General features: G+C 38.5%; 1 protein-coding gene across 2 annotated transcripts; it reads left to right on the top strand.

Annotated features, from left to right (window-relative positions):
- The first annotated feature begins 497 nt into the window (after window positions 1–497).
- On the top strand, window positions 498–17,610 carry LOC107086277 (lipoxygenase homology domain-containing protein 1-like). 2 transcript variants are annotated; one of them, XM_015377111.1, is made up of 14 exons: window positions 498–618; window positions 773–918; window positions 1,009–1,113; window positions 1,206–1,334; window positions 1,444–1,608; window positions 1,740–1,921; window positions 2,004–2,120; window positions 2,295–2,457; window positions 6,004–6,158; window positions 6,233–6,442; window positions 7,399–7,525; window positions 11,214–11,422; window positions 11,667–11,852; window positions 11,950–12,169. In XM_015377111.1, exons 2-14 carry the CDS (start codon window positions 861–863, stop codon window positions 12,091–12,093), a joined length of 1,950 nt encoding a protein of 649 aa, XP_015232597.1. In that variant the 5' UTR covers window positions 498–618; window positions 773–860; the 3' UTR covers window positions 12,094–12,169. The 2 variants fall into 2 exon arrangements, with proteins under 2 accessions (XP_015232597.1, XP_015232598.1); XM_015377112.1 differs by lacking the exons at window positions 498–618; window positions 773–918; window positions 1,009–1,113; ... (7 more) ...; window positions 7,399–7,525; window positions 11,214–11,422 and adding exons at window positions 12,776–12,893; window positions 13,977–14,154; window positions 15,037–15,222; ... (2 more) ...; window positions 16,742–16,897; window positions 16,970–17,610 and having other exon boundaries at window positions 11,459–11,852; window positions 11,950–12,077.
- Window positions 17,611–18,529: the final 919 nt, after the last annotated feature.

Genomic DNA, 18,529 nt, shown 5'->3' on the forward strand with positions numbered 1-18,529 from the left:
GTCAGCATTCATGATTAAATGCAAGGGTGTAAATCACATGTACATTACACAAGAGACTTTTAATTATGAAAGGTGTGCAGGTGTCACCTATAGACCAAGCATTTTGGTATAAAGAAGCCTTGGGCATTTCAGCAAAACAGAGCCAAACAGTGATCTGCATCTATTTCAGCAGTTTGGGCTGTGATATGAATCATGAGGGTAACCTGCCTTGCTTACAGATCAAGCATCTCACAAGCCCTAGCAACATGTATGACAAAACAGCTGGAAATGTGATATTTAAAGCTGAAAAAGAACATGTATTTTTGCCAGCACTTAAAGTGATAATCTCAAAAATCTACAGAACCCCAACGGATAAGCAGAACATTTTTTACTTCAAAAACTGTTTTTTTTTTTTTTTTTTTTCTTCACCTCCACCCATAAACCAGGAGTGACAAAATTAAAACGTCCAACTGAACAGAACAATGTGTCTCTGGTAAATTTTCAGGAGGATGTTTTCATTGTAACGGCTATTGATTTGGGCTCATTGAAGAAGCTACGTATCCGTCATGATAATACTGAGCCTTACTCAGCCTGGTACCTGGATCGAGTTGAGATAGTGGACACAAAAGAAGATATAACGTAAGTTTAGCATGTGCTTCAATGCATTTTTCTCTTTTTTCAGACTGAAGATCGAGAAAAAGCAACGTTTTTTGGTGCAGCAGTAAAACTAAGATAAATGTGCCCTCTTCTTTGAGTTGTAGCTCTAATTAGTGTAGTTTGGGGGTTCTTGTAGGTATTACTTCCCTTGTAACCGTTGGCTCGCAGTGGATGAGGATGACGGACAGATAGCAAGAGAGCTGGTTCCTGTTGACGAGGCCTTTATGAAGCAGAATGAGGATGAGGAGGGGACCGGCGCAACTTTGGGCCTTGAACAGAAATGTAAAGTGTCCATGCCTTAATCAGCTGATACAAGCAGAATGTATAGGTTAGTATGATCTAATTTTAACCTCCTAAATATTCGGTTTTCAGCCATGTCTACTACCTATACTGTTAAAATAAAAACTGGGGAAAAGAAATATGCTGGAACCGATGCCAATGTGTTTGCCATCCTGTTTGGTGAAAAAGACGATACAGGTGAGGCAGACAGATGTCCTGGCGTTAACCTGGCAGCTCAATCATTGTTTTTAAAGATTAACTGGGAGGTTTAACCATTTTTTTTTATGTAGGGATTATCAACCTTAAAGCGTGTAAAAACTATAAGAACAAGTTTGAACAGGGGATGATCAATGAGTTCACCGTGGAGGCCGTAGACTTGGGTGAACTGGAAAAGCTCCGGATTGGACATGACAACTCAGGCGAGTTTTAAAGGAATGCAAAAAAACTATACGCAAATGAAAAAATAGAAAGTTGTTGATATGAATAAAAATCACACCCGAATATGTACTGTTTTATTTTTTCCTTCAGGAGGATCATCTGGATGGTTCTTGGACTGGGTTGAGGTTGATGCGCCGTCTCAGGGACAGAGACTACGATTCCCATGTGGCCGCTGGTTGGACAGAGGAGAGGATGATGGAGCGATTGTGAGGGATCTCTATCCTGCTGACTTACAAACTGAAGTTTACACTCCATGTAAGTAAACACGTTCTCAGGGGTGGGTAATAAATAATGAAGTCCATAAAGGCCAATGGGAGCCACTCAGTGAAAATTCAGATTTAATACTAAAAGAAACTAATCAAACCTCCTGGGTTTTTTTCTCTCAGTTGTGCCTTACGAGATCAAGATATTCACCAGTGATGTGTTTGCTGCGGGGACAGACGCTGATGTTTTCATCGTCTTATACGGCCAAAACGGGGTGTCAACGCAACAGAAGCACCTTTGCGTCAACAAGAGAGAACGAAGGCTGTGCTTTGAAAGAGGAGCAGAGGACATGTTTATTGTGGAGGTGAGTGACCAGATTTTAAAATAAAAATCTTTCATCACATCTTGCTGCTGGTTTTTCAAACAATCAGCTGTTCATTTGCAAGCTGGAGGACATCGGTGATGTAATAGAGAAAATCAGGATTGGACATGACAACAGAGGAACCAACCCAGGATGGCATCTTGACAGGGTGGAGATCAGGCGACAGCTGCGCAAAGGGAAGGTATCTAGACTACACTACCATAGATAACTGCATGAATTAAAGGTTTATGTCTCTCAAGACCAATTCAATTGTTAGCAGATTAGTATTGTTACATTTTTTGGTCACCCTTCTCTCAGTTTCAAACTAACCTCTCATATTTGACAGTCAAACTCATGTGTCTGTGATTACTGTCAGGGTTCGGAAACCACCATATTTCCATGCGAACGCTGGCTAGCCAAGTCTGAAGATGATGGGGAGACAATAAGGGAGCTGGTCGCCTCTGACATTATCACACAGAAGCTACTAAGGGATGGGACACTAAAAACAACAGAAATTGAGGTGGAGGATGCTCTGGAGAGTAAGTTATGCTGTCATTTAGATTATGAGGTTTTTTTCTATGAACATCTTCTCTAAGCTTCATACTTTTAATGTTTTTTACAATCTTACAAGCTTTTTGTGCTTTTGTACAATTAAAAGTACAAATTGTCATCAAGAGTACTTTGCACTGCTCTAACATGTACACAAACACTGATAGTAGCTTAGATGCAGCATGTTAAACATTATTCTGTTCTTGGAGCCTACATTTAAAACACGGTTCCCTACTTAAATACATTTCACTCTCTTATTCTGTTATCACTGACTTGGGAAAATTCATCTGTTACTAACCTTTAAATAGTCTGAGGCTATGTTGATAAATTTATGAGAATGCAATTTGAAGGTACTTTTATTTTAGGTCACGGAGCATTTACTTAAAACTGCAGATTTTCGGTCAGTGTTGCTTAGTCTGTGCCTCTCTCCTGTATTGGCTTGGTTGCCTTAAAGAAGAAAGACAGACTGAGTTGGGTTTCCTTTTCAAAGATTGGTAGCAAAGAGATGGAGTTTGTTGACAAATAGGAAAATATTTTGCACCAGCTAATTCTCAGTACAAGCATCTTCAGCTTATTTCTGGGAAATCAGAGTTCAGTCCTCAAGGGTCAGTGACCTGCACCTTTTTAGATGCATTTTGCTTTAACACACATGGATGAAATAATTAGGTCTTTTGCAGGACTGTCTAGGAGTTCAACTGAGGAGGCGATTAAACCATTTGATACAGGTGTATTGGACAAGGGAGGTTTCTAAAAGTTGCAGGATACCAACCCTTGAGGACTTGAGTTTGAAATCCCTGGCTTATTCTGATGCTTCAATGTGACTACCAGAAACCGCAAAACTGAATTTTACGGAGCAATCAAAGCGCTGTATACTCCTTATACCAAGTAATGTTATCGGTTTCAAAATTTAAAAAAAAAAGATCAAGAGAGCATGTTACCTCTTCAAAACTACCTTACTGAGAAGCAGAAGAGCAGATAATTGGAATATTTTCATCAAGATCAGCATTTCAGACTGCAAAAACAATCTGAAAATGAGTAAGAATTTCTTAAAATAAGTGTATTTCCCCTTAATTTGAGTATGGAAAATAAGATGATCTGCCAATGGAATGAGCATTTTTACCCTTAAAATAAGATGATTTGACATTATGCACTTGAAATAAGAGACTGTTGTTGTTTTTTCTTAATTTAAATATAAATTGTCTTGTTCCAATTGGCATGGTGTCTCACTTACTGTACCTGCTTAATTGCAGAAAAAAACTTATTTTAATAAAAACTGACTTACTTATATTTACATTTTTTGCAGTGCAGTTATTGAAATATCATTGTTGCAGTGGAAATGTGTGAATAAGATATACAATTTTTTATACAGGTTATATTATGTTCGATATATTTAGATTTTTATATGCTAGACCCTCTTAAGGGGCATACAGGGGGTTTGATTATCAGCTTGCAGCCTTACAACATATATTAGAAACAGCTGGTGAAACATGTATCTATTTTGCAGTTAATTTTAAAAACTGCTAAATCATTTTATTCAACCAGTCCAGACAGGAGTATCTCCCAGGCAGATGCCTAAGATCATCACATGAAGCAACTTTTATTTGTTTCTGCAGTCCTCACAAACAGGCTTTTGGCCACATGTGATTTCTGCCTGTTTGTCTTTCTCTGGGTTAAATAGACCCTGATTTCTGGTCTCTGTTGTATTTAAATTGCTGTTTTCTGCTCCCTTTCTGGTGAATTGTCTGCTGGGGTATTCCAGTTCCTGCTTTCTTCATGTCAACATTAAAACATATCAATCAATACGTGCCTGTCAATGTCCTGCTTCTTCAGTCTTTTGCGCAAGCAAACCTTGCCATTACACTCTGGTTTGTCTCTAACGACAGTAGACTAAAGCGTCTAAAGACCCCTGTCTAACCCGCACCACCTGTGGTGCCAATAGGGTAGTCTCAGTGTTTGATGAATTTTTTGAAACATTTTCTGCCCTTTTTCAGCAGATATTTGAATCCTTTACCGTGGACTTACAAATTACTGAAATCTTCAAACAAGACAATGAAATCTGGCAAAATAAGCAGAAACAGCTCCTTCATTTTTCCATAAAATATAACATAAAATACATTTCTGATTCAGTTAGATTTTTTTGGTTTTTAAGTTTTTCTGACTTTGATCCAGTCAAAATCCTTAGCTTGTGTTCCTTCCACCTTTTTTTTTGTTTTGTTTTGTTTTGTTCTCTTTTTCTGACTGCAGTTGTTCTTATATGTTATATAATAGACCTCACAAACCTTCAAATTTTTTGGTGGAAAACCCCTGAAACTCAACTCTTCACAGCTTGTATCTGCAAAGTTAATGACTGGCTGCAAACATAAAAGAGATTTAGAGCTGTTTCCCAGAGAAATGTGCAGAAACTCTGCTGTGAAGGAATGCCTGACTAGTTTCCCCATGCTAATGTATAGACAATGTTTACTACTAGCATCATTAAAAGTAAAACATCCCAGAGGGTTAGAACAGTGGGATACGTACTTACAATAGCTGATGTTATTCTGTCATTATAGAGACTCACTGGAGTTGGTTCCTTTCCTATATTTTCTGTATGTTTTTGAACATTTCTACAACAGCCCAACATCTAGAAAAGGTTTTCATCTTCTAATGTTTAAAAATAAATACATTTAAAAGAATCTATGCAGTAAAAAAATAAATAAATATATAAAATGTTTGAATTCTGCCAAAGATCTGACTTTTAAACATAAAGCATGAATAAAAAAAAATGGCAGAGGTCAGCCCATTCCAGAAGTAAAGGTTCTGATGTGTGTCTGGGTTCAATGTCCTGTCTAAACACACCCTTCAATACTCCATACATATGGCAACATGATGCAACTTGAACCAGTTGGGGCTGTTGTTCGAAAACCTTACATTTTGCTCTTCTACAGTAGCACCTGCTCTGCTCAACCCAACTCAGCTCTGCTTGACTTTTTGTGTGGTATGCATTTCAGGAGAGTACTACTATAATGTGGGTTGAATCATCCTAATTAAAAAAAGTTAAATCCTAAGAACAACTCCATCATATCTTTTTAGCATGGAATTGATTTCAGTGTTTTCATTCTCTATAACGCTCAGAAAACACTCAGCTCCTGTTGCGGGTTCTTAAAAGCATTGACTTTTAGGTGGCAAGCAGGATTCTCTACCGATCCTGCATAAAACAGTGATCATATATTGAGCTAAAGTTAACCTCGCAGATCAGTGAAGGCTAACGAGTTTACTTAAGGTGCAACCTGCCAATGGATACAAAAAACACTGGTGGGGCGATGTGTTCATATTATAGACCCTTTAGAATAATTTAGAAACAAATAAGAGTTAAAAAAAATATAAGCATTATGCTCCCAGTTGTTTCTGCTTGAAAATTCATCAATAAATGTCTATATATTTTATGAAATTGATTTCCATGACTGTGACTTATGTGATAATAAATATACACAAAAGTGTATTATTATGAGTAACTAAAATGAGCTTTAAAATAAGGCTTGGTTTGTTCTCCTTCACAGCTCACACATACCAAGTCTCTGTGCGGACAGGTGACATGTACGGGGCAGGAACTGATGCCAATGTTTTTCTCACCATCTACGGAGACCTGGGAGACACTGGGGAGCGCAAACTTGCCAAATCTGAAAACAACAAAAATAAGTTTGAGAGAGGAGAGGTATTTGTAACTTTTGATAGCTTATACCAGTGATGGTCACAGACATTTAACGCTGTAAATCCCGCATTCTTTAGGTGGACAAGTTTACTATTGAGGCTGTGGACTTGGGGCAAGTGTTTAAGATTCGAATTCGTCATGACAACACCATGGTGGGAGCAGACTGGTACCTGGACCAGGTTGAAGTACAGGATATGGAAACAGAGGAAGTTTATATGTTTCTGTGTGAGCGCTGGCTGTCAAAAAAGAAAGAGGACAAGCAAATTGACAGGATCTTCTATGTCAAGGTTTGTTTTATTATACATTATTTTTATAAGCAGGATAAGCTCAGCATGCAATTTCGGGTGGCGCATGTACTATCTACAACAAAGCAATCTAGATTTTCCTTCTGTGATCAGCTGATTATCTTCTGATGGTTACCAAGGCAAAAATAAATTGAGGAGGGAATATCACATTCAAGATGAAAAATTAAATGTTTCCTTATATATTTTTTAGCTTTATTTGATTTAAGAAACATCAAAGAAGAGTTTGCATGAAGCAAAACGTTCTTTTTGTAGGAAATTATAACTAAAATCACATAAACAGATATTGTAAAAAAATGCTTCTTAAAAAATATTTAATTTTGCTTTGAATGTTATTGTGGGTTTTTTTGTTTGTTTGTTTTGACATCAGTAGTGGTCCTAAAGATCCCTGGGTTTATTCGTCTATCTTCCAACGTACTCCTTTTTCATTAACCACAAGCTTCCATTTATTATTCTTACTTTCATTCATAGCTACACGCAAACCATTTAATATCTATGTCCTTTGGTTTTAACTCCTTTTCTCCTGTGAGTTCACTATTTGATTAATTATCAATCGAAAAAAATTATAATAATATCGAATCTATCACAGAATTTATTTCCACTCTCTTTGCTGTACATTTTCTTTTAAAGACCTTTTCTGTAGATTTTGGTTTTGACCACTGGGCCACTTTTTCCTTATAAAACATAATCCATTAGAACCTAATTTTTTAAACTAAATTATTGAACTGGTGAAACAACTAGCATTCTATATTTCTTTCATCCTAACTCATTTAAAACAAGTCTTAAAAACAACAAAAGATTAGATAAAGCTAATGTTACAAATAAAAAATAGTTTCTAAATTGAGCTATAGGGACAAATAATTTTTATATCCTTAAAATACGCATTTTTCTTTTTACATAATGTTCTTTTCATTTATTTTTTTCTTTTTGTTTACATACAGGGGTATGAGGGTGACAGGAATATCGATCCATATTTCATGAAGATGGCCCAGTCTAGACAAGGACTCGATAAAAATGCCAACAAGAAGAAAAAGAAGAAAAAGGTGACAGTAGCCGAAGAAGGTCCAAGTAAGCGAACCTCTAAAAATAACTAACATCAACATAAAAGCAATTTTAACACCAGCAGGAAGCCACCTGTCAGTCCAATTTCACAAAAATGTCCCTGAAGCATTAGCAGGTTGTATATATATATATATATATATATATATATATATATATATATATATATATATATATATATATATATATATATATATATATACATTTAATTAAATTGGGAAATGCAGGTTCCTGATGAGTTGGTAAATAAAGCTACATAAAAGACTGCCTCTATGGATCTGTAAACATTTTAGGATTTGCAGATCCCTTTGAGAAACAAAAAAAAACTGCAGAGACGAAGAAAAAAAGGCAAAGATATGGAACAGGTGTGCAGAGCAGGTGGTAGCATTTATAAAGTATTAAAAAGGGATTACTGTGCCTTCTGAAGTTCTGCTCAATTTATATTACCTTTATGGTGATTAAAACATCATGATATATAAACTGAACGTTGGTTTAATACTAGCAAGAGGCTGTCTAATTTTATGATCTTACAGGCCATATAGCCAGGGGCTTGAAAGCCTCTGGTAGGATCACCCATGGCAAACAGACTTTGGGTGATGGGTCAGACAAAGAGAAGTTTAAAATGCATTTATGCAGACTACAACATAGAGGCAGGTGACATCACCCACTACAGCACAGCCAAACCTCCCCCTGGAGCCAACTCTGGGGTTGGGGTTCATATGTAAGCTCTTTACGGGTAGGTTCCTCCTCAAAGGACTAAGCCAGGCCAAGCCCAAAGGAGTGACTCAATTCCATCGCCCAATGAACCCACCACCTGAAGGGAGAACCATGGGACTGATGCTCTGAGGAATGGGCAGAGTCAGACACCAAATCTACAGACAAACTTTATTGAACTTTTGTGCAAGTCATTGGTTTTCTGTAATAAGCACCAACTTAAGCTTAAGGATGTCCATCACTGCACCAGGACACCCAAAGCCAGAGATCAATGATTGACTCTAGGTTGTATCTTCTTACCTTCGGCTGTATGTCTTTGACACTTGGGTGAAGATAGGGGCAGACCTGTCCACCGATCACCACCTGGTGGTGAGCTGGTTACACCGGAGGAGGAGGTAGGCAGACATGCATGGCATGCCCAAATGAGTAGTGACGGTCTGTTGGGAACATCTGATAGAGCCTTTAGTCAAGGAGTTATTCAACTCCCAACTCTGGGAGAGCCTCTCCCAGATTCCAGGGAAAGCTGGGGACATGGAGCCCAGGTAGAACATGTTTTTTGCCTCATTGCTGCCACCCATAAGTATGTGGTCTGTGGTGCAGCCCTCGGTGTTGGACACAGGCGGTAAGGGATGCTGCCAAGCTGAAGAAACTTGATTGGCTTGTAAGACTCCATAGAAAGCAAGTATACATCATGTGTCCCAGGATGCTGCTGCCTGGCTCCCTGAGGCAAATACTTGGGCCTGGGAGGAGTTTCAAGAGACCATGGAGAAAGACTGTTGGACGGCCTCTAAGAGATTACAACACCTCTGAATGGAGAAAAAGTGCATGGCGTACAGATTTTCTAGTGGGGAACTGCTGGCCTTAAATGAGGACATTGCCTGAGGATCTTCTCAACCCAACTAACATTCCTTCTATGGAAGAAGAAGGAATACAATTTCTGTGGTGGCATCGCTTTGAAGTAGAGGAGAACCGCCCTGAGTACCAGGACTCTCTGGATGTTGTTGGGATGCCATGGCTAACACACCTCTTCCATAATGAGTGAGGGACAGGGCCAATGCTCTGGACTGGCACACTGGGGTGATGGTTCCCCACCATAAGAGGAAAGAGCAAAGGAGGATGTTTCCTAAATATAGGGGGTCACACTTCTAAGCTTCAGAGGGAAAGCCTATGCCCGGATGAAGGAGTGGAGAATCTGGCTGATTGCTGAACCTGGTCTTTAGGAGGAGCATTGCGGTTTTTGTCTCAGCCATGTAGAGCTGGACCAGCTCTATACCCTCTGCAGGATGCTCAATGGTTGATGGGAGTTTACCCAACCCTTCCTCATGCATTTTGTGGAATTGGAGAAGGAATCAACCGTGTCCCTCTTATTGTCCTTTGAGGGGTGCTCCAGGAGTATGGAGTGGGGGACCCTTTACTGGGTGCAATTTGGTGTCTGTACAAGCGAACCAGAAGTTTGGTCCGCATTGATGGTATGAAGTCAGAACTGTTGCTGATGATTGTTGGCCTCTGGCATGGATGTCTTGTGTCTTAGGACCTATTTATAACCTGCCTTTATGGACAGGATTTCTCTTCAGCCAAGGCCTGAAGGGGGTCTGGTTTGAGGACCAGTGGATCTCTCTCTACTTTTTGCAGACTTGGTTCCACTAGCTCCCTCCTGCCAAGACCTGTACATGGACCTGAGCAGTTCCCTGCCAAGTGTGAAGCGGTCAGGATGAGAATCAGCTCCTCCAAGTCCTAGCCCTCAATTCTAGACTAGAAAAGGGTCCCCTTTAGGTTGGAGGAGACTTCCTGCATCAAGATGAGGAGTTCAAGTATCTTGGGTATGTTCAGGAGTCAGTGGAAAACGAAGCAGGAGATTGATAGACAGATCAGTGCGGCTGCTACCATGTTCCATATACTGATCTTTTGTGATGAAGACAGAGCTGGGTGAAAAGGCAAAGCTCTCGTTAACCGCTCCATCTATGTTACCACCCGCAACTATTGTATCATGCATCATGACGGAAAAGAATAGATCCCGGATACAAATTGCTGAATTGAGCTGTTTCCACAGGCTGGCTGGGACTCCCTTAGCGATAGAGTGAGGAGCTTTGTTATCCATGCAAGACTGCGAATACTTTCCTCAAGGGCCTAGGAGAACACAGGAGAGATCACATCAAATATTAAAGGCATTAAAAGCACCTTAGAGCATTGGCGAGATATAATCTGTTTTTTATTTTGAGTAATACTTCTTTTTACACTTAATGACCCTTTAATAGCATCAGTGCAGGACTTGTTTCACAGTGGATAACTAACCAGCTTCAGCCAGCCTCTCAACAAGTCATTGTTTTGGGGTCTCATATCACACCAATAAACGTTCACCTCATGGACACAAAACTAGTTTTCATTAACAGTATAATGTTTGTTTATTTATTTGGTGCTCATACATGTACATATTTGAGCAGATAGATGCAGAACCTTCAAACATTTAGAAACTGCCCTCAAGGATAAACCACACCTGTACAGGTCAAAAACTCTCCTTAATATTTTGACAGATTTATTTGGATTCTTCAACAATTTAGCAGGAGGTAAAATTGTCTTTTTAAAGCCTCTATTTTTCTTGTTATTCTAGAATTTAGAAAATATAAATAATTAAATTACTTAATCCTTAACTGTCCTGCAAAAAGTTTATTCTGATCTAATGTTTAAAAGTTAAAGAAATAAGAGTATATGAATTTTTAAACACAGTATGTAGCCATTTAGTTTCAACCACTTTGGATAAACGAACTGACCTAAAAATTGCATTGAATTATTACTAATAACTGTAGCACATCATAAGAATGATAAATATAAATATATGAATTTCTTGTCAGAAAAATAAAGGATTGATCATTGTTATTATTATCCCACAAAAATATGTTTTTTGGTGTAATATTACTTATTTTAAGTAACCAATGTTTAAAACAAGGATTGGAAATTCTTAATCTAATGTTTTCCCATTATGCAGTCATCCCTTATCACTTTACACTGTCTACGGGAATTGACCGGGATGCCAGCACCACAGCCAGGGTTTATGTCATCATAATCGGCCCTAAGGACGCGGAGACGGACCGTCTGTGGCTGGACCTGGCAGAAGGGAAGAAATCCTTCGCAGCTGGCAGCATGGAGCACTTTGTGTGCTATGGAGCTGACGTAGGAGAGATCAAGAGGGTGGAAGTGAGAATCTGGGACTGTGTCTGTAGCTAAATCTGTAAAGCTGACTGTCTCCTCTCTACTGCCTCCCCCCTCCTCCTCCTCAGATACACTGATGCTAAAGATTTAGGAATATCTAGCTCAGCACTAATTAACACTAGCTGCACTGTATGGTACACGGATCAAACAAAATCAAATGATTTCTGAATTCCCAGCTCTTCCTCCCCCTCCATCTCTTCTCTTCTATTTCTCTCTTGCTGCTGCTCAGCTCGGCCATAATGGTGTCACACCAGAGAGCTGCTGGTTGGTGGATGAGCTGTCGGTTGCTGTGCCAACCAAAGGTATCAAGTACATCTTTCCATGTAAGTGCTGGCTGGCCAAAGACAGGGGAGACGGTTTGACTGTCAGACTATTAAACGTGTTGGACTCCAGCACCATCAACATTATCCGCAAAGTGAGTCACTGTACCGAAAATATGATCTCTGGGAAACCATACCAAAACACAGAGATCCTCTACTGTTTGTTTTTTATTATCTCTATTCTATATGCAGGTTATTTATTCAGTCACAGTTGTCACTGGAGACACTCAGTATGCAGGGACGGATACAAAAATTTTCCTGACTGTGTTCGGGGCCAACGGGAGCACGGAGGAAATGCTGCTGCCGAAAAAAGGGGATAGGTCTGTTCAGCCATGATCCTCTAATATTACAGCTGGTTCTCTATAATTAAAGGAACCTAGAGGAAAGGGAAAGACTCTCTTTTTATTCAAACACGGCGAAATTGTTCTACAGAATAAATTTTTTTTGTGTCTGCCTGATGTAAAAGCCCCCAATTGTTTGCTTCATTTAAGCTGAAGTCATCCAATTTCTTAATCAGGAAATGTCTGAGAACAAAGATCTTTTTCCTCATTAAAATCTTTATAAAAAGCTGCCAAAAAACTTTCAGAAGGAATTTCAGAGGTAGAAAAAAACTAAAGATAAGTCATGACAAAAACACAGATGTGAGAAAAGAATCATATTAAGATAAAAGACAACACCAAAGATTTCCTTTAAAGAAACCACATTACGGACCATAAAAAATAAGTTTAATGACAACAAATCTCTACCACATTTTCTTGGCAAAAAAACTTTTTCCTTTATAAAGACCTGTTGGAACAATACACCAAGAGTTACACTGCAGAACAAAGGGACCCTAACGTGGAGAGTGTGCATCTTTTTCTTCATGAGGCCTTCCATCTTTACATGCAAGACTGTAGGTCAACATAGCTTTATGCCAAATTTACCATTTACACATCCACCCATACTTCTTGAGATTGTATTACTTATTTTCACAAACAACTTTTCTGAGAGTTTTTCTTAGTTTTGTTCTCCCATGCAGGTTTGAACGAGACCAAGAAGACACGTTCACGTTGGAAATAGATGACATAGCTCCTTTGAAGAAGATTAGAGTTCGGATTGACGGCACTGGGAGCCGCCCAGACTGGTTTCTTGACAGGGTAACACAGAAACCTGTTTATGTCCCTGTCTAATAATTAGTGGTGTCAAAAGTACACACATTTGTTACTTAAGTAGAAGTATAGATACTGCAGTTTAAAAACACTCTGGTAAAAGTTGAAGTATCAACTTGACCTCTTTACTTAAGTAAAAGTGAAAAAGTATGTGCTCCAAAATCTACTTAAAGTATAAAAGTATAAAGTAACCTTTAAAAAAAAAAAGCCATATGCCACTATATGTATTGAAAGTTCAATTTTTTAACTATTTCTAAAATTTCTTTGAAATAGTGCCAAGGATGAGGGAGGTCTTGTCGGTCTCTATCTCCATCTCCCAATACGCTCTCTGTGTCCGACCTTTTAGACATTTCGCCGTCTTTTTCTGAATCCAACATTATAGCATGGTTTAGACAATTCGCCTTTTTCACCTAAAAATTGAAGGAATAGAAAGTACAGATACTTGTATGAAAATGTAACAGTAATTGCCAATGGGTCAGTTATGTCAATAAGATGACTCTTTATCTGCTCCCTTTTGTAAAATGGTTTAATGTGGGCAAATTTTGGGGGTTATGAATATGAATTGCTACAATAAGATCTAGTCCAGACTTTGACCTGGCCATTTAACAATCCTCGGCCATTTAACAATCGTCAGCCATTTAGATGATTTTCACCACTTTTCCATTATTATTATTTTTTTGTGTGGATAGCTGTTGTTACTGTAGTTCACCGCAGACCAGAAGCTGTAGAAAAGGATCTCAATAACTTAGTTTTTTAATTTATTTATTAACCCTGTTTAAAAAAATTGTGTCTATTATGCACAGCTTTCTGGGATTTTGCTTGCCTGCTTCATGCTATCAGACAGTCCTGCTTAATTAATTCAGGAAGTTTACAGTTCAAGCAGCCGGTAAACATGTGGTTATTCACTGTTACTTTAGCAATCCAAGTTGAGACGGTTTAGCTTTTAATGATTGACATCATTTGAAAACATCTTAACAGCTGTTTTGCAGTGCTGTCCTCTAGAACCAGCCTGTCAGGCTGTGGATCCTTTTAACAACCATTTATCCTTTTGTTCTTAATGCTCACTTTTAGATCCTTATGAGGAACCTGACCACGGAGGAGGAATATCAGTTCACCTATGAGAACTGGCTGTCCCAGACTAAAGGGCCCAGAAGGACAAAAGTGTGTGAGCTTCCGGCAGTCGTGGATGATGAGGAGATGGTGGAAAAAACTACTTATATTATCCAAGTGCAGACCAGTGATGTTGGAGGTACATCACTGGAGTTTTATGCTGAGTTCCATAGAACTCTGAACTTTATTTTAATAGATTGGATCTATCTTAATCTTAATCTCTGAGATAAATGAGCTAAGTTCCAGTTTTTCATTTGTGGATCTTTTTATTCTCCATTGCCAATACTGCAGCCACTGTTACAACCATAACGACAAAAACAATATTCTATGCATATACACAGCAAAAGCATATTGTCCTCCAACACAAATAGTACCTGAACATCTGAACTAATGCTTTAGATATGTTAGAACTGCTAAAAAAGTCAAAAATAGCTCATTTTAACTGCTGTTGACTAAGTCGTATCCATTTTGAATAGGCAAGGCAAGGCAAGGCAACTTTATTTGTATTGCACAATTCAGTACAAAGACGATGCAAAAGTGCTTTACATGATTAAAATATAGGACAATAAAACAGAATCAAAGCAAGTAGGAAAAAAAATAAAATAAAAAATGCAGAAACAAAAAAGAACATTAAAAACAGTTGGACTAAAGAAAACAAAAAAGTTGAACTAATGATGTTTCAGTTGAACTGTTTAACTATAACAGGCAATCCCAAACAAATGTGTTTTTAGTCTTGATTTAAAGGAACTCAGGCTTTCCACACTTTTCCAGTTTTCCGGAAGTTTGTTCCAGATAAGTGGAGAATAAGAAGGTCCATTACCGTAACAAATTTTGGGCTCATAATTCCGATTTAGGGGAGCGTTCCAGCTAAACTAACTCTAAAGTTGAAAATTTCAACTTCCATTGAGAAATGAAACGCACTATTAGACAGGTGATCGGGGGATTTTATTGAGTGAAATCTTAAATACCACGTTTCTCTATGTCTGTTTTTTTTATTTTTACATTTGATGCAATATTTCAGGCGGAGGTACTGATGCCAACGTGTTTTTAATCGTGTTTGGAGAGTATGGCGACACTGGGACACTGCCTCTGAAGGAGAGCACCAATAGGAACAAGTTTGAGCGGAAGATGAAGGATGTATTCAGATTCCCTGACATGCTCAGTCTGGGGGAGCTGTCCAAAGTTCGAGTGTGGCATGACAATAAAGGTAAGAAGAGGAGGTTTACAAGGTGTAATACGCATATTCTGATTATTGGTGACCAAACTAGCACCTGTTATGCATTTTAGACCAGTACAGTCTGTTTTTGTGTAACCATTTATAGAAACAACTTTAAATGCATGAATGTATTGAAATATAAAGAAAGGAATTTGAAAAAGAATTATAAATGCAAAAATGTTTATAAGCTTTAATGCCTCTGCTGTAAACAGGTCCAGCACCTGGGTGGCACTTGGAGTACATTGACATCAAAGACGAGGCCATGGACCAGACCTTTAGGTTCCCCTGTGACCGCTGGTTGGCTAAAAATGAAGATGACGGGCAAATTATACGGGAGCTGGCATGTGCCAACAATGACTCTATAGACCTCAGTGACAAAACCAGTAAGTATTTTTATTAAAAAAACAAAAACATACCATCTTAAACCTCTGTGAGCTGATTTCAGCCACATGAAAAATTACTGTTTCTGTTTTTCTAAAGAATATGAAATCGTCACCACCACTGCTAACACAGACGACGCCTCCACCTCAGAAAACGCCTGGATTGTGTTAGAAGGAAGGAAAGCCAGATCCAAAGAGTTTGTTCTGGAGAACAAGAAAAAAAAGTTTTTAAGGCAAGACTTAAAAAACTCTGTTTTTATGTAGTGCCTTCCAAAACCAGTTTTAGTCTTTTCAGTTGAATCATACATTAGAAAATGTTAGTAATTAATCAAAAACAGAAAATTCCAGTAACCATGATAAACATAGGTCAGTAATACAGACATGACATGGGAGCTGCAGAGGTCCATCGCTCAGTTGGAAAATCTGTTTCCATCATTCCACAAATCTGGACTTTTAAAGGTAAAAAAAAGAAAAGTAAACTTTTGGAAGGTAAACAAAAACCTACAGACTCTTGTTTTCAAGTTGCCACAAGCTTTCATTAAAGGGACCCATCAGGCATGTAGAAGGTACTTTGGCTAAATGATTTGCAACTCCATCTAAAGAGGAAAACTAACTCAGCACCCTGGACACACCATTCCCACTGTGGTAAAGACTGAGGATGGGAGGAACTTTATTAACTAATTGTTTATTGGGGAATCCACTGAGTGGATTAAAAGTTAGAATCAAAACAAAGTGGGCTGGACAACAAAGGTATAGAGAGATTTTCAGATATTTTGTTGTAAAATGTTTCCCTTCATAGGTATGCACTAATTCTTCTGGTCTAACACATAAAAATCCCCGAATAACACTTAGATTTCAGTGGTTATAACAACAGAAGATGAGAAAATGTTAAAGATGTAGCAATGCATTTATGAGAAACTGTTAAGCCTTGCATAATATCTAATTGCTCATACGTTTCTGTCGTTTTATCATCAAGCTTCTTTCTCTGCAGCCCAGTTTCTTTTCTCTGGAGAGATAATCCCAGTGTGCACAAAAAAAAAACTCTGACTTATTGATCTATTTTCCTTTTTTCATAACCTCATCCTGAATAAGCCTCCGTAATAGTTCTGACTTTTTGCTAACTTTTACAGCGGTGCCACTGACACATTTGAGTTCTCTTCCAAACACTTGGGGGAAATCGCTGGCATCTGCCTGGGCCACATCACAAAGGATGGAAAGAAGGTGAAGAAAGAAGTCTTTTGGCACATCTGGGAGGTAGTGGTGACAGAAAAGGAGCTGGGAAACAAGTAAGTGGAATCCCACACAACCTACATAGTGTTATGTAAGAAAAGTCCTTTGATGACTCTCTTCTTGTTTAGGTATTTTTTTCACTGTGACGCACGAATCCCTCTGGCAGCCAAAAAAGACCATTTCCAAACTTTTGAGTGCTTTAAATCCATCGAGAGCTTCGCCAGCAAAGTTCGAAAACTGGTCCCCGTCAAGTACGAAATCATGATCATCACTGGGGACATCAAAAGGGCTGGAACGGACGCTAATGTTTACATCACAATCTATGGGGTCAACGGGGACTCGGGCAGGCGGCACCTGAGGCAAAAGTTTCGTAACCTTTTTGAGCGAGGGCAAACAGATCGGTTCGTTGTAGAGATGCTGGACCTCGGGGAGCTGCTCAGGGTTAAGGTGGAGCATGACGGCAGCAACTACAGCTGTGGGTGGTTTTTAGAGTGTGTGGAGATAACTAACACGGCTAACTCGGTCACAACCATCTTTCAGTGTGGAAAGTGGCTGGATGAGAACAAAGCTGATGGGCAAACGCATAGAGTGCTTTATCCAAAATATTAGAAGATACAAAGTATATTTAATTTGTTCCTTTTACTTTTTATTCAAATTTCTTCTGAAAAAGCTACAGTAACAAAGATTAAGGTAGCTCTTTGTGCCAAGTGTTGAGGCCTCATCTCTTCAAACTGAAGGAAAAGCCACAGATATCTGAGTAAATAAGACAATAAACATGTAATTCATACTGTATTCAAGTTGTTTTCTTTTCTTCTACGTGTCAAAGTTATGATACCGTAGAATTATACAAATAAAATATAATGAATGATGCTGTCTGGTATGATAGAAAGGAAAGATGGCAGATTTGTCTGATCTACCCAGCAATCAGCCATCTGTGTGTGTGTGTGTCCGCTCCGGTTTTGGCATCAAAGTGAGGAGCATTTGTACCAAAGAGAGGACATTCTTTTCTGTTAATGGTTCGGTTTGGGACTAAGGTGTGAATTGAGTTTAGATTGAGGTTAAGGTGAGGTATGCATTGGTAAAGGTTAGGTTTAGCCTTGTTGCATATAGAGGATTAGAAATAATCTAAAAAGAATGGCTGTCATCACTGCAGTGGTCCTCACTGCATATAGCAAGATTAAACTGTGTGTTTATGTATATGTGTCTGTGTCGATAAATATCTGAACCAAACATCTTTGGAATATAAAAATAATCAATTAATCCAAATCTGATGAGAATATCTTTGGTACGGCGACCAGAGAAACCCTCCACAGTGGAAGTAGAGCGATTAAATCCAAGCTGGGATTCGATCCTAGCTGTGCCACTGCACAGCTCATGCATATTTACAAAAAAATATGCATGGAAAATAAGGTCACCTAATTAAGTACTTAAAAAAAAAAAAAAGAAGCCTAAAATCATTTATACCCCAAGCAGAAATAGACTGAAAAATAATTTTTATACAACTAACAAGTAAAAATATCTAAAATGACTATCAACTTTTGGTTATTACAAAATAACTACACTCACCGGCCACTTTATTAGGTACACCTGTCAAACTGCTCGTTAACACTTAATTTCTAAGCAGCCAATCACATGGCGGCAACTCAGTGCATTTAGGCATGTAGACATGGTCAAGACAATCTCCTGCA

The sequence above is a fragment of the Cyprinodon variegatus genome, unplaced genomic scaffold (genome assembly GCF_000732505.1).
Source record: "Cyprinodon variegatus isolate N-32 unplaced genomic scaffold, C_variegatus-1.0 Scaffold147, whole genome shotgun sequence".
NCBI lineage: Eukaryota > Metazoa > Chordata > Actinopteri > Cyprinodontiformes > Cyprinodontidae > Cyprinodon > Cyprinodon variegatus.

What these genes read in the sequence shown, in the direction of transcription:
- LOC107086277 (XM_015377111.1), top strand. Translation starts at nt 861, where the DNA reads ATGAAGCAGAATGAGGATGAGGAGGGGACCGGCGCAACTTTGGGCCTT. An exon ending in TTTGGGCCTTGAACAGAAAT is followed by an intron (nt 919 to 1,008) that starts GTAAAGTGTCCA and finishes TTCGGTTTTCAG; the next exon opens with CCATGTCTACTACCTATACT. An exon ending in AACTGAAGTTTACACTCCAT is followed by an intron (nt 1,609 to 1,739) that starts GTAAGTAAACAC and finishes TTTTTCTCTCAG; the next exon opens with TTGTGCCTTACGAGATCAAG.